The following is a 14,087-nucleotide window of genomic DNA, read 5'->3' as shown; positions in this document are numbered from 1 at the left end:
CCAAAACACTGATCCACAATTATCTGTCAAAATAATTCAAAGCAAGGGTCTTGTTTTATTTTTGTATAAGAAAAATACAAAACCTGTTTACTTGTTTTGTCTTCACACCATTGTACAGTAGAAGTAAAATAAATATAGTATTCCACCATTTTATATTTTAAAATGAGATAACATTACAGACTAAGCCCAAGAAAATTCACCAGTCACACAGACCTGACCAGCAACAGGCATTGTTCACATAAACAATACATTCACTGCTACCAGAAATAAATAAAATACTGGTAAATAAACATCCAAAATTGTGTGGAGATGGCATTGTTTCTATTATGATAAAACAAACAATGAGAAATATTTCTTAAGTTAAGTTAACCAAGGAAAATGCAAAAATTGATGATTATTTTTGAGGTTCCTTTTGAAGTTTCTACTGATTGAAACACTGTGATAGAGATGACACATGCATCTTTTATTTCTAACATTCCCTTAGACTTTGTATTAGCCGGGAGTGGAGCAGCTGTTCTGCATCTTTATCCAGGATTAATAAACTTCAAGAAAATGGTGGACTGTGTCTATAACAGGATGTCACAGTGATGCAGTGGTGTAGTCTTTGTTTTATGATATCCAGTGCACTCATATAGCAAAGAGGGTTCTGTGCAGAATCTTTGTAACTGAAGATATTTATTTCTATGATTGTGAAAAGCACAAAAGGTTGCAAAAAATGCAAAAAAAAAAAAACAAACAAAAGGCATAAAAGGTTTGCCAAAAAGGCAACCCTGAGCAAATACACAATCAAAATGACAGTATCCACAAAATAGCTGCAAAAATTCACAAACCAGAAAAATCAATAAATGCACTCAATAAAATGACAGTGACATGTGACACCCCGTGTAGTGATAAGGTTGGCACCAGACTACACAGTGGGTGTCTTGTACTTCAGGACCGACCAGGATCAGACTTGAGAGAAGTCAGTCATGGAGACAAAAAGGTGGTATTTTTCAAAAACAAAAGTGGGTTTTATTTACAGGTGCACAAAAACACAAAACTAATGACCCAATCAAAAATAGTAAGCAATATATACAATGAATTTTCCAGTCCCAAAATGAAAAATAAAGATAAGAATTGTATATACACAAAACTACAGTTTTCCTAAAGAAAAATGTGCTCAGGAAGAACCTACACAAAACACAGTCCACTGAATCCACAAAAATATTTACAAAAAAACCCAAAGTGTACCACAAACCACAACTATAAGATACCTTCACCAAAACTATACTATAGCTAGAAGATGCCTATATAAAAATAATTTACAAATACATGCACAAGCCACTATTTGGTATGCTAAATATATTTGCTATACACACCACCGAGTCTAAAGACAATCCCCTTGAGATAGGAAATGCCTCTTATAGTCTGGGAACAAATTTTCAGCCAGTCCTGCGACACACTGCTCCCTTACACCAATTGCGACTGATGCAGGTGCCTTCTGCCCAGGTACTCCTCTCAGTCCTTGCAGGGAATGTATTAAATAGGGCTAGCGGCCTCACGCGTGCAAGCAAGAGTGTGAACTTGAGTGCATGCCGACACTCTAACCTCAGAAGATCCGATATGCACTACAAAAGTAAGTAACTTTTTCTTGGGAATCTCCTTCTCAAATTAATGCATGCACTAACTAAACAATTCGCACCTTTTTCTTTGCCAACGGCAGGGCTAAACAAATGCTCGCCTTTATGAAGGGGTACGCACGCATCCTCCAGCAGACCTGGCCTGGAGGTGCGTTCAACCTGTTGCCGGCTTCCTGCTGCGTGAACCTGCCGAATCTGCCAAAAACAAAGTAAAACAAATGATTGCAAAAGCACACCCTGCACTTTAACAACTTAAACAGGCAAGTGCATTAACTTTTATTCCGCAAAAGTCAGCTTTACCCCATTCTTATAACTTTTTCTTTCCTTTTAAGGGGTAATGCCTAGTAGGCACTTTATCACATGACAACGTTGAAAGATATGCTCTTGTCCAGTAAATACAGAGCCTCAGAGCGGCCATTCAGCAGAGACATCAGAGTTGCCCTATATTAAAGTTGGTGAGGTCTGTGGCAGCTGGATACTGAGCGAGCAATGGGTGAGCTGGGAAGACGAAGAGGAAATTGTGCTGAGCTCATCCTTCAGAATATGAAGGACCCAAGGGCTGTTAGTTTTATTCTCGTTTTTAATCTGGATTTTTAATCTCATGGATTTCAGTTTTATTGAATTATTTATTTATTGATCATTTTCAGGCACTGCACTTTATTTTGAACACAGCAGTATCAACAGTATCTGTTGTAAATGGTTATTTTCCCAGTGAGGCCTTTGCAAAGCAAACAGGATTATTGAAAAGAAAAAAAAACAGCAAACACGCTAAAGAAACATGTAGAGGCAAAAGGTAAATTACTGGAAAATTTTGAGAAAAATGAAAAACACTAAATGAGTCAAAGGTCAGTAACAACTGATGGGAAGCACAGCAAAACAGGATAAGACTGGAACTAAATAGTCATTTCAAAGAATTTAAAGGACTACAATTCTAAAATGTGACAGGAAAAAGGAATCTTCAAGTGTAAATTTTTTTTTCTTTATAAAAGTTTTAATAGACTGAGCATCTCAGGCCCTGGTAAAGGTTACACAGTTCTGCTATTTTATCTTTTACTTTCCTTTGTGAAAGTTATTGCAGGATTAAGGCAGAAAACAAGTATGCATTTACCATTTGTCTGATTTATTTGTTCCTGACTCTTAGAAATGAGACCTTTATTATCAATAATACAATAACATTAGGATTCTTATCTCTTCTTAAAAAGGTTATTAATTTTTAGCTGATTTAATCTTCAAAACATGTTGTGACTGCCTAACATCTGTTAAAATGTGCAAATACAATGCTGGCTGTCGTCTTAGCATATGACATTAAATTCATTGCAGCTTTACTTTCTACAAATGAGATATGCAAAACCTCATAAAAGATTAATCTTGAAAAACAACCAGAAAATCAAAGTCAAATACTACAAGTTAATTGTATTCATCTCAGCAAAAGCCTCTCTTGGCTTTGACTTGCTGCAGCAGAAGATTAACAGGGAAGAAAAGAAGTGGAAAAAAAGCTGAATGTTGAATTTACTGTGGCAATCATCACAAAACCAAAACGGGTCCACACAATTTTTATAATAACAACAATGATATTTTCTATGCTATTAATACATTAAATCAATGTAATAAAATATTACTGCATGCTCTTGATGTGACTTTAGGTTATTGTATCTTATAAAAATCATAATTTCTGTAAGCTATCCCTGAACTGTGCACGTTGATTTTCAAACTAAGTTTCCCAAAGTCCAAGATACAATGACGGTGACAGGCTGTCCCTGCAGAGATAAAATCAAACATTCAGTACATTCTATAGGATATATATTCCTCGTGATGCCATTTCTATGTAGATATCCTTCTATGATCATCCCACAATTTACATCCACCTTTACACTTTAGTCAACATGACTACATTTAAAAATGGTTCCTCATGATATTTTCACTTACATAAGGAACATGACCAGATGAATCATAGCAGTGTTACAGAGCAGGTGAGGAGAGAGAGTCTCAAAGCTGAAATCTGGAGTCTGGAATGAAGATGGTAGCGTCATTGAAGGAAAGAAAATAGGCAAGAAACCGCTACATCTACAGTTCTGCAAAAGATAACTTCTCAGAAGAGCAGCGTTAAAGATCCCTACTGCATCACACGCCAGTGCAGCACTTAATATTCCTGCTGTGCTCTCTGACAACACAGCGCTCAGGGCCCCTGCTGATGTGCCCTTGTCAATGGCCTTGACCTTTCAAAAAGTGTGTGTGCCAGTGCATTGGGTTAGAAGTGGTCATGGAGAGAGCAGTCACCTTGTAATGGTGATGACAAGCTGCATAAGCCTGGGGATTAGTCACCAACAGTATAAACTAACAGTCCACCATGCAAATGAGTAGCTTTAGTGCTTTGGCAACAGTGAGCCATTCTGCTATGGACATCAACCTACCAAAAAGTAAACAGTAAAAATTCACTTGTTCAGAGTTCGCAAGCACTTGTGCAATGCTACAATATATATCTGTATGCAGAAGAAGTGGTCCAATATGCAAATTAAAAACTGGCAATTGAAGTTTAATGTGTTGTACAGTAAGGAGAATTCTTGTGGCAAAGTTAAAATATTTATCTAATTATCCATTTTCCAAACCCCAATTAATGGGTACAGGTGGTTGGATCTCTCATATCCCCGCAGTATCAAAAGCAAGGCAAGAAGCAACATAGTTCACTGCTGGGCACATCCACACACAGACACATACACAAACACCTTTATTTACTCACAGATGCCAATAAACCTAACATTTTTTGAGATGGGAAATGATCACCAGAACACCTGGATATTATACAGTATAAAGAAAATTGAAACAGTAATGAGAAAGTGTGATCTTTAGTGAATGATATATTAATTTTGAGACTCATTTAATTTTATGTGGAATCATAAGGAAACCAGATCCTAACTTGAATTCAGGAAGCAATGCTAACAGTAACTGAACCACACCATTTCACAGACATAAATGGTGTTTGTTCACTGCACATGTTGATTGAATGTGGGGAGTAAGTGCAATATCTTAAACTACTACAAGAGAACAATAAATCTCCACACAAAGGGGAACCCAAATCAGAACAAAGCCTGGCACAAGTGCAAGAATTTTGACCCATTGAAATTTGGGGGTTTGGAGGGTTCTTAAATTTTAGGTGAGTTGCAGAGAAACAATCAGTAATCAGCAATGTGAGGTATACTTCAGACTTAAGTTGTTATCATTGTTTTTGGGAGATTGCTAAACTTCAAGTTCCCAGACATACCCAAAGAGGGGTCTCACACTTAAAAGTTTTTCTTTATTTTAACCTAGTTTGGATGACTTTAGAAAAATAACAAAGTATTAATTGTAGAGCCCTGACAGTGCAGAGTTTGACATGCATTTTAAACTACATAAAACTTTAATTGTATGCCTGTTACCCAAGTTCTGAGTAGTTTTGAAAACAATCTCTATAGCAAAATTTATGGTTGAGATATGCACATGTCAAAAAAGCACACCATACGGTAGCGTACTGGGTCCTCATGTATAAATGAGTATGCACAAAAATGTTTTTGCGATGTATTAAAACTAAACTTATTGTAAAGCCATGCACATTTTCATGCCAGCTCAATCCATGGCATACACAATTCTCCGCTTGGTTTTGCAAACTGGTGGCACTCAGTGTCAAAGCAGTGCTATTGTTCTAGTGTGGTTTCCCTTTCTTTTAAAGATCCACATCCCTGACGCGGCTTTATCAAATATTGTTTATTACTTTAAGGCATCTGATTGTAATCAACCTGTAGCCATATAATGGGCCACAGAATGGCCAAACTATTCCAAATACCATCGCTGCTTTAGCGTTGTTACTCTTAGTGTGCCACTCAGAGAATTTATCCCACTGTATCTGAGTGTGGAATCACAGCTCTACAGCAGCTGATTGAAAAGAGAATATCTTTATACAGCATCAAGCACACGCTGCCTCAGCCATGTGCACAGTGTATTTGAACTGTTCCCAAAGAGTAAGGCAAACGCTTCATAGCCTTTCCTGTAGGGACCTTGCGGTTCAGAAACAGTTTCATCCCAAGAACTAAAAACATACTCAATCAGTCTATCAAAAGCTCCTTGTTGAACTGCTTGTACTTATAAGTACAATCATCTCACTGTATACTTGTGATAGTTATAATATTGCACAGCCTAAGCCACTTTATAAAGTGCATATTTACATATGATGACAATATAATTTTTAAGATGAAATGCGGCAAAGTATGTTTATTACATTATACAGATAAAATTGTAGCATCATTTAAATAATCTATGCTGTTAATAATTAAACATGTGAGGACATGGTGTCGCAGCGCTGATGACAAGCTGGCGCCCCGTATTCTTGTTGGGACTGGCGCAACACTGGATAGATAGATGAATAGAATAATTAAACATATACTAGCTTACAGATGGCTTGATATCTATTACAGAGCTGATTGTGTGGCGATTGGTTACTTGGAGAAAGAAAAGGAAGTACAGGGGTAAAAGGGGGTAAGTACATTTGAAAGAAACAAAACTGTTGCAATAAATTATTTCATCAAAGGTTGCAGCAAGCATGTTGCGGGAGGCAGGAACAATCTCTGGATGGGGCACCAGCTTGTCACTATCATTGCGCCACCGTGTTCCCATGTTTAATACATGCTTTAATTCCTATCATCATTAAAATATCAAGTATACATCTAAGTATTTTAATTATTCAGAGAGCTGTAATATCACAAATAGATTCTGTGTCTTGTTGGAGGAAGAGAAATCCCGTTTAGGAGGCACTTAGTGATTCATACACATAGAGCACGTAGAAAGACACACAGAATTTGAAGCATTTAATATGCTACTTTAGTTACGATGATATTTGAGAAACTAGTAAATTAAACGATTTTAAGACTAAGTATATGACGTTCTACTATAATGACAAAATAAACTACGTGATTTAAATGGAAATTTTCAGATTAAAGTTGACATTTCAAGCTTTTTTTCCCCAATGTGTGCCTGTTTTTTTTTATTTTCTCTGTACCCTAATAAGCTTCCATATGACACTCAGACGATGAGCTGCGACTCGGCTTTTCACAGCGACTTTGATATCTGTCAACTTCTTTGTTATTTTGGGCACTGAACTTTGTGAACTTGAACTTTCGAGTTTCTCCGACACTCTTTGTTACTCGATCAACTTCCTTTTATTGTTTATACCAACAAATAGTATGTTTTTCCTTGCCTCCACTTAGTACTCGCTGAAACTCTTCTATTTTCCCCCGTGCTTTTGCCACTGTCTTTTCACAGAGTGCTGAACCTAAGGGCTATTTATATTGATTTGCATATTCAAAGAGGCATAATTCTGGGAGGAGACGGGGCGTGTGCACGTGCGTTACTTTTCACGCTGACCGGGATTTATGTAGTGAAAGAACGTGAAAGTTGGCGTACACACAGATTTGTGCATCTGGATTTTTGTGCATACGCACATTTCCGCTTTTGTCAGTACACCATGTTTTAGTGTGAATTCTATGCACAGCGTTATGCATGAGGTCCCTGGTCATTTTAGCATTGACAGAAATTTTCAGGTTGAGGTGAAATTCACTCATGTTACAATTACATAACAAAATTGCAACATTACCCTCATTTATCAGGTGTTGTGGAAGTGTGCAGAATGAACAAAAACACATTATAAAATAATAATATATTAATGGGTTTTAAATGTCTTTGTTTGGTAGATAGATAGATAGATAGATAGATAGATAGATAGATAGATAGATAGATAGATGGTAATAAAGGTATTTAAGATTTCAGCATTTTTTTACCAGTACACTAGCCCAGTGGTATCAGCTTGTGTTATAACTGTATTAAGCCTAGTCTATAGAACAATGTTAAGCAACATACTGTAAGTCAAAATGAGGACTGATGGATGGCTTCTTGCCTATAAACATTTTTCAAATGTTTGATATTTAGGTAATCTGTTTTTACTTTTGCATGTTGCATACAGTTTCAGAAGAGAACCTACAGCTCTATTTGTTAAGGCTGTCCTATTAATTGCTGTTTTTGAACTGATCTGATACATCGATTCTTTGACACAGCTCAGCACATTGGCACCATATCTGAAATTGTGAAAGGAAATTATAAATAATGGCTATTTTACTAAGATAAAAGAAAAAAAAATGAGTCTACTGTGTAACTGTATTAACTTAAAGTTTGAAATGTATACCTGCTTTGTAAGAAAATTGTTAATATTAGCAGCCCTAGAGAACTAAAAGCAAAATCAAGATTAAAATATTATTTCAAATACCTTAACTTACAACTGTATATTAATTTCTTCCAGAAATTTACATCCTAGCAATATAGTACAGCTCAGAATGCAAGATCTAATATATTTATTTTTTCAGCAGCAAAAGTACTAAAATTGTCTAATATTTTTTGAGCAGTGAACTTTCAGAATTACTTCTCAACTGTTTGCGAGAAGGCTGTGAACCTTCTATTAAAAAAACTTATGTGCTATACCTGGGAAATATTATTAGAGAGATCAAATTTCTCATTGCACCTTAATTAAAAAAAAAAAATAGCTTCATAATATAAACGTAAATCAAAAATGTAGGGATAAATATGGATTGGTTCTCAAAACAGTAAAAACAAAACAAGACAGCAGAAATGGCATTGGCTTCTCAAGAATGAATATTAGGGCTAATTATTATTGACATATGTTATTATCATCAATCAAACCACTTCCTGATCCACTTAATCTAATATTGTGTCATTTGGAAACAGAAAACAGGAAAGCAACTGTACACCAGTATGTCTAAATAAAATTGCTATTAAAATAAAATATAAAGATTACATGCAAATAAATAAAGTACATCTGAAATTTTGATTAGCATGCTAGCACTTCACGGAAGGCCAGTGTATAAGCAGTTCTGTGTGGTTTGGTTTTTCTCCCACATCTGAAAGGACAGGACTATTAGGATGACAGTGTCAGGTTCCACTGCCACTATGTAAAATGCCCCATGGTAATTAGAAGGTCACATAATTTGTCAGTGTTGGCTGAATACTGAAATCTTACTCTGGTATTATAGAATATGAAACAAATCAGCCTTGGAAAATATTATTACTTAGGATATGCATATCTTAAGTAGACAACATCAAGGCACACATAGATATGCACTTTACCAACATAAGCTATGTTACCTTGTACTGTGCAAGCATCAAACAGGACATCCACTTTTTGTAACATACACATTTTGAAATGTTGTATGGGAAAGACTATCATAGTTCTGCTGTAATCCTTTCCTTCTTCTAAATGCTAACATTTTTAAATTGAAGGTTTTCTTCCTATCAACCCATTACTGATGGAAATGGAAGTCTTCTAAGAGCATCGTCAAATTAACTTTTCCACAGTGACACAATTGCTGCATTTAACTTTATGGCAAGCATTCTCTTCATTAAATGGATGTTGAGATCTTATGTCACTTTTGTGCCCGCTTGCTTTGACAAATGTATTCTTTTCAATTCCTTAAACTAAGTTTTTACCCATGATCCAGATATACTGGAATTGGCTGTTACAGGTATTCAGTCTTTGACAATCCAATTTTTAAAGATTTTCTGTATTTTAGTTACTTTTTAAGAAAATTATTGAAAACATCAAATTATTTTCCTATATACAGTAGTTTTTTTTCCAAGACCACTATGTAAGTACTGCATGATTTAAACATATTTAACTTTGATAAAATTAACGTAACATGTGATTACAGGCCTAGATTATAGAGTAAGCTCACCTACAGTTATTTTAACACTTTTATTGCACTAGCTTCTTCTCTAGCCTTAACCAGCTTTAAAGTTCTCTCTTCTTCTCTCAGCTCACAGAAAGAATGAATGAATGACAGTATCTTCTTAAAAGAAAAAAATACTCAAAAGAGAACCCCACACAACCCTGCTTGTTACTGACTTTTCTCTTTAAGTCTATGTGGCCTTCTAGGTTTAGTCCATGTTATCTGAAATTCCATTCCCTAGATAACTCCTAAACCAAAAGATTGTTGTTTCATTTAATTATAGCTATATACTTGGATACTGAATATACTGTGCCACCATCTTAAATACTTTTAATACCTTGCTTATTGAAATCATATGTTTGAATGTTGGAAATCCTGTAATAACAACCAGTGCAGCAACCACACAAAACATGGTCATGAATGTGAAATGGTGATGCTTACTTTGAAATATACAAACAGTGACCCAATAACATCATTGTCATAATGATTTCAGTAAAAATATTTGCAAAAAAACAAGGATATAAAAATATAAATAAATTCATCTAGTTGTACATCAAATGTAATAAAAATAGCAGAATCAAGATAAAGAATTAATAATGTTAGCAGAAGCACAACAGGAATAAAGCATCAATTGGAAAAGCAAGCAAGTGACTAATCACTAAATACAGATCTCAGATTAAATAATATCCTTGAAAAAGATTTGTTCTTTTTTTCTGGTATTCACCTACAATACTGAAGTATACATGAGATGGAAAATTATTTCATTTTTACTGCCAGCATTTACAATGAAATAAGAATTTAAAAAGGTTGTCAAGAGGCTGTAAGAAAAAACAATAAGTCAGAAGCATTCTTCAGCACAAAATATATATTTACAGGAATTAATTCTTCTTGGCTGATGGATCAAGTGTGAGCTACTGTACATTATTTCTGAATGACTGCTGATTAATTCTTTATTGAAAATAGAGTACCAAAATAAGTACAATTGACTTTGAACTACTATGTGCTATTACTGACTGAGTAGTTTCACTATACAACTTCAAAGATAACTGGAAGCACTCAAGAAGAGTGAATCAGTCTTCCAGAGATCAAAAATGTTTTTGAGGATATAAGCATGTAAAAGAAAAATAACATGTACTATAGAAAATGCTATGAAGTCCTTCACCATTTTACAAATATATGTATACAATGGGCACAAACATGTGGTAACCCTCGTAAGTCAGTTTATTTCGATATACTGTATACAGTATATTACATATAAAGAATACCAGTTATTCTTATGTTGGCAGAAGACGACCTGCTTTGGTAAAAATATACAAATTTTATAAAGCTATTTATTACTTAGTCAATTTTTTTAATCCATTCCAATACATAATTGCATTGAGCTGGAGGCCTAAGCAGGCATCTAATGCAAAGATGAAACAATTTTTGGACAGGATCTCACTCCATCACAGAATTTATTAATAAAATTTAACAAACAAACAAATAACTGCAAGCTAAAAGTTACTGCCAATGTGATATTAATCTAAAAAGATCATTGCAGTTCCCTAACGCAGGGTACATAAAAAAGAGGCAGCTTTTTGAAGACTGAACTCTGTTCTTTGTGACTGTTGCTATTTTATCACTATAAAAGATTTATTTATATAACTGCCTTCAGCACTCGCCATTCTGAGACAAAACATCTCTGTGTTGATACTCCACAGTGCTTGTAAAATTAATTTTTGGTCAAAATGTAGTTTTGAACTCAGGTTTCAATTTTGGCTGCCACTTATAAAAAGAGGAAAGCTCAGATTAATGTAATGAACTGTTACATGCATTAAGGGGTGTTATTTAATTATTATGTTTAAAGCTACAAAAAATACACTGCAGAATGACCAAACTCCAGGCCCAAAGCCTTTATTATTATACTGTGCCACCATCTTAAATACTTTTAATACTTTGTTTAGTTCATTCAAAGGAACTTACAACATTTGAAATACAATTTGTTATAGTTCCTTAATTTTTCCAATTGGAGCAAAGGTATGTAAAGTGACTTGCTTATGTTCATACAGCATTAGTAGCAGGATTTGAACTCACAGCCTAATTGTAAGTGGTCCAACCTTAACCACAGCCACAAAGCGTGCTTGACTAGGCTGCAAGAATATGCCCTTGTATTTTATGTTGGTAGTAGAGGTCAAAAGAGAACCTACCTCCAATATATGAGAATTCCAACAAGGACCATCAGGCAGAGGAAAGTCAGAGTTGACACCACTACTAATGGGACAACAGCCCTTTTCTCTCTTTCTGTATTTTCTGCTAATCCAATACGGGATTCATGACTGCTGTTGCTGGCTTCTGTAGTATCAAGAAAATGCAATATTTATAGATTACTCAATCAATACATGTTATGCAAGTATGATCAGTATTCAATTTTTGTGGTTAGCAATGCAAAATATTTGCAAACCAGATGCAAAGAGAGAAAAAAAAAGAAAAATCATATTGAAAAAAGTAATTGGTGGTCAGAGCTTACCTTTTAACACCTGAAGACAGAAAGCAAATATTAAATGAAATTACATGCAATTGTATGTTTAAAAAAATGAAATAGTTACAACATCGGTTAACTTTTCATTTAAATATTATTACAAATAATCCACAATTTCACAGTTACCAATAAAGTAAACTCATTGTTTTAAGCATTTTCTGTACCTTCTCACTAATGTTCAGGCTCAAATGGAGACATAGAATAAAGGTTGTTATATATTATACTAGTAAGGTATTCTAGAATTTGAGAGAGCATACTTCAGTTTTAGTAAATGTATAACAATTATGGAATTACACGTCTTTACTAATAACACTATGCACAAAAAGTAATCATTTCACAGCAAATATTTTATGAAATACTAACACAATAGAACTGTTAATAATAATGTATAATTAATAGCATACTATTCTTATTTTTAGTGATCCAAGAACTACTACTATTCCTATTGTTTCCTTCTTACAGTAACTACTATTAGAACAACTTCTAAAGTGGACATTATTATAGTATATTTTACTACAGATTTATCCCATAAAAACTTTATTCTTATAAAGAATATTAATTATTAAAACTTGTGAAATCAGCTCACTCATATTTGACCCAAACATTTATCTATGCTCTATTATTTGATCATACGTTCCCTAAGTCTGTGCATATACAATCATTAATTTCACAATGTCAGTTTATTGGAAATGTTAAAGCATAAATACAAAGAACAGGTTGGTACCTTTATCATCAATTAAAGTTAAAAAGGTCTGGATAAGTACTATTCTTGATTTAGTAGTTGCTTTAAACCAAGATAATAGTTTTACAACAAAAAAGGTTTTGGCCCACTTAAAAACAGTGGATGTGTACATATTTCCTAAATATACTGTATATTACAGGGGTGTCCACACTTTTTCGGCTTGTGAGCTACTTTTAAAATGACCACGTCAAAATGATCTACCTACATTAAAAATACTATATATATATTTTACTTGAGTAACTTTTAAAAAAAATTGTACTTCTAAGAGTAGTTTTACTGCACCATACTTTTTACTTTTACTTCAGTACATTTGTGAAGAAGAAACACTACTCTTACTCCGCTACACTGGGCAACACTCGATTCGTTACTTTTTTTAGATAAAGTCTGACAGACAATTTTCAATCTGTTCTGTAGCGTATGCTGTCAAGTTGCGCACACGCCTTCCATTGCGCCTCCAGCTCTGACGCGAGGTTTTGGATGTTCCCCTAATAAAGGCGCTGTAGCTTTGTGGACTGATGTTGCATTTTTCGTTTGAAAGCATTAACTGAACTAATCATATTGACCATGGTTTTCTCTTTTCCTTGCAGCTGTAAATTAAGCTCATTCAACATGTTTGTCAGATCAGAAAAAAATACCAAGTCTAGCGGCCATTTTTCGTTATTAAGTTGCTTGTATTCTGCATGTTTAATGACAAGGAGAAACTCCTTTTTCTACAGCCAGGGGTCTTGAAATCTCAGCAGGAATTTCTCCCTAGCCATCTGCCTCAACGAAGGCATATTTTATCATCTCTTCATCTTGGAAGGACGTCTTATGCTTAATGATCGAGAGACTCACCTGGAAAGATGCTTCGGTGTTTCTGTGTTTGCTTTTGAATTCAGCCAAGTGAAAAATGATGGCTGTCCGATGAGCTGCGATTTTAGTTCCCTCTCCTTTCTCTTTCTCAGATCGCTTTTCAGAAGGAAGTCAGTTTCATAGTTTTTATGAACAGTTCGAAAGTGCCTTTCCACATTTTCCTTCTTTGGAATAGCAATGATAGATTGACAGATCAGACAAACGTACTTCGATTGTGACATTGTGAGAGAAAAAAAATCCTTTTCCAATTCCACATCCAGCACATAAACAACATTTTTTTTTTTAAATCCCTTCTTTAGTCGATATAAATTGGAAGACTAGCTAGATCAGTTAGATAGCCGGAGTTTTGCAGTAGCTCGCGCGTTTGATCGTGTGTGCGGGATGACCAGTGTGTTAGAAGAAAAGAGATCTCAGACTGGCCGCCCTTTATGTCAATCAAGTGGCAAATGCCATAGGGAGGATGTATGATAGAATAACATTTAAAAAAATTTTTTTTGAATGCAATGCGATCTACCTGCACTCCCTTTGCGATCTATCGGTCAATCGTGATTGACACATTGGGCACCCCTGATATAGTATGTTAGGTGGATTTTCTG

The 14,087-nt window shown here is 34.8% G+C and overlaps 1 protein-coding gene across 4 annotated transcripts in view; it reads right to left on the bottom strand.

The window, feature by feature from the left end:
• The window catches only part of ptprz1a (protein tyrosine phosphatase receptor type Z1a), a 305,504-nt gene that overhangs the window by 53,344 nt on the left and 238,073 nt on the right, over positions 1-14,087 (bottom strand). For all 4 annotated transcript variants that reach the window (XM_039761121.1, XM_039761122.1, XM_039761123.1 and 1 more), the window contains one exon: positions 11,566-11,710. In XM_039761121.1, the coding sequence (XP_039617055.1) occupies positions 11,566-11,710 (145 nt within the window). The remainder of the gene's footprint in view (positions 1-11,565; positions 11,711-14,087) is intronic.

Source organism: Polypterus senegalus, chromosome 8 (genome assembly GCF_016835505.1).
Source record: "Polypterus senegalus isolate Bchr_013 chromosome 8, ASM1683550v1, whole genome shotgun sequence".
NCBI classification, from domain to species: Eukaryota; Metazoa; Chordata; class Cladistia; order Polypteriformes; family Polypteridae; genus Polypterus; species Polypterus senegalus.
The sequence above is the reverse complement of the archived record's forward strand: the minus strand, read 5'-3'. Positions and strand labels throughout refer to the sequence as shown.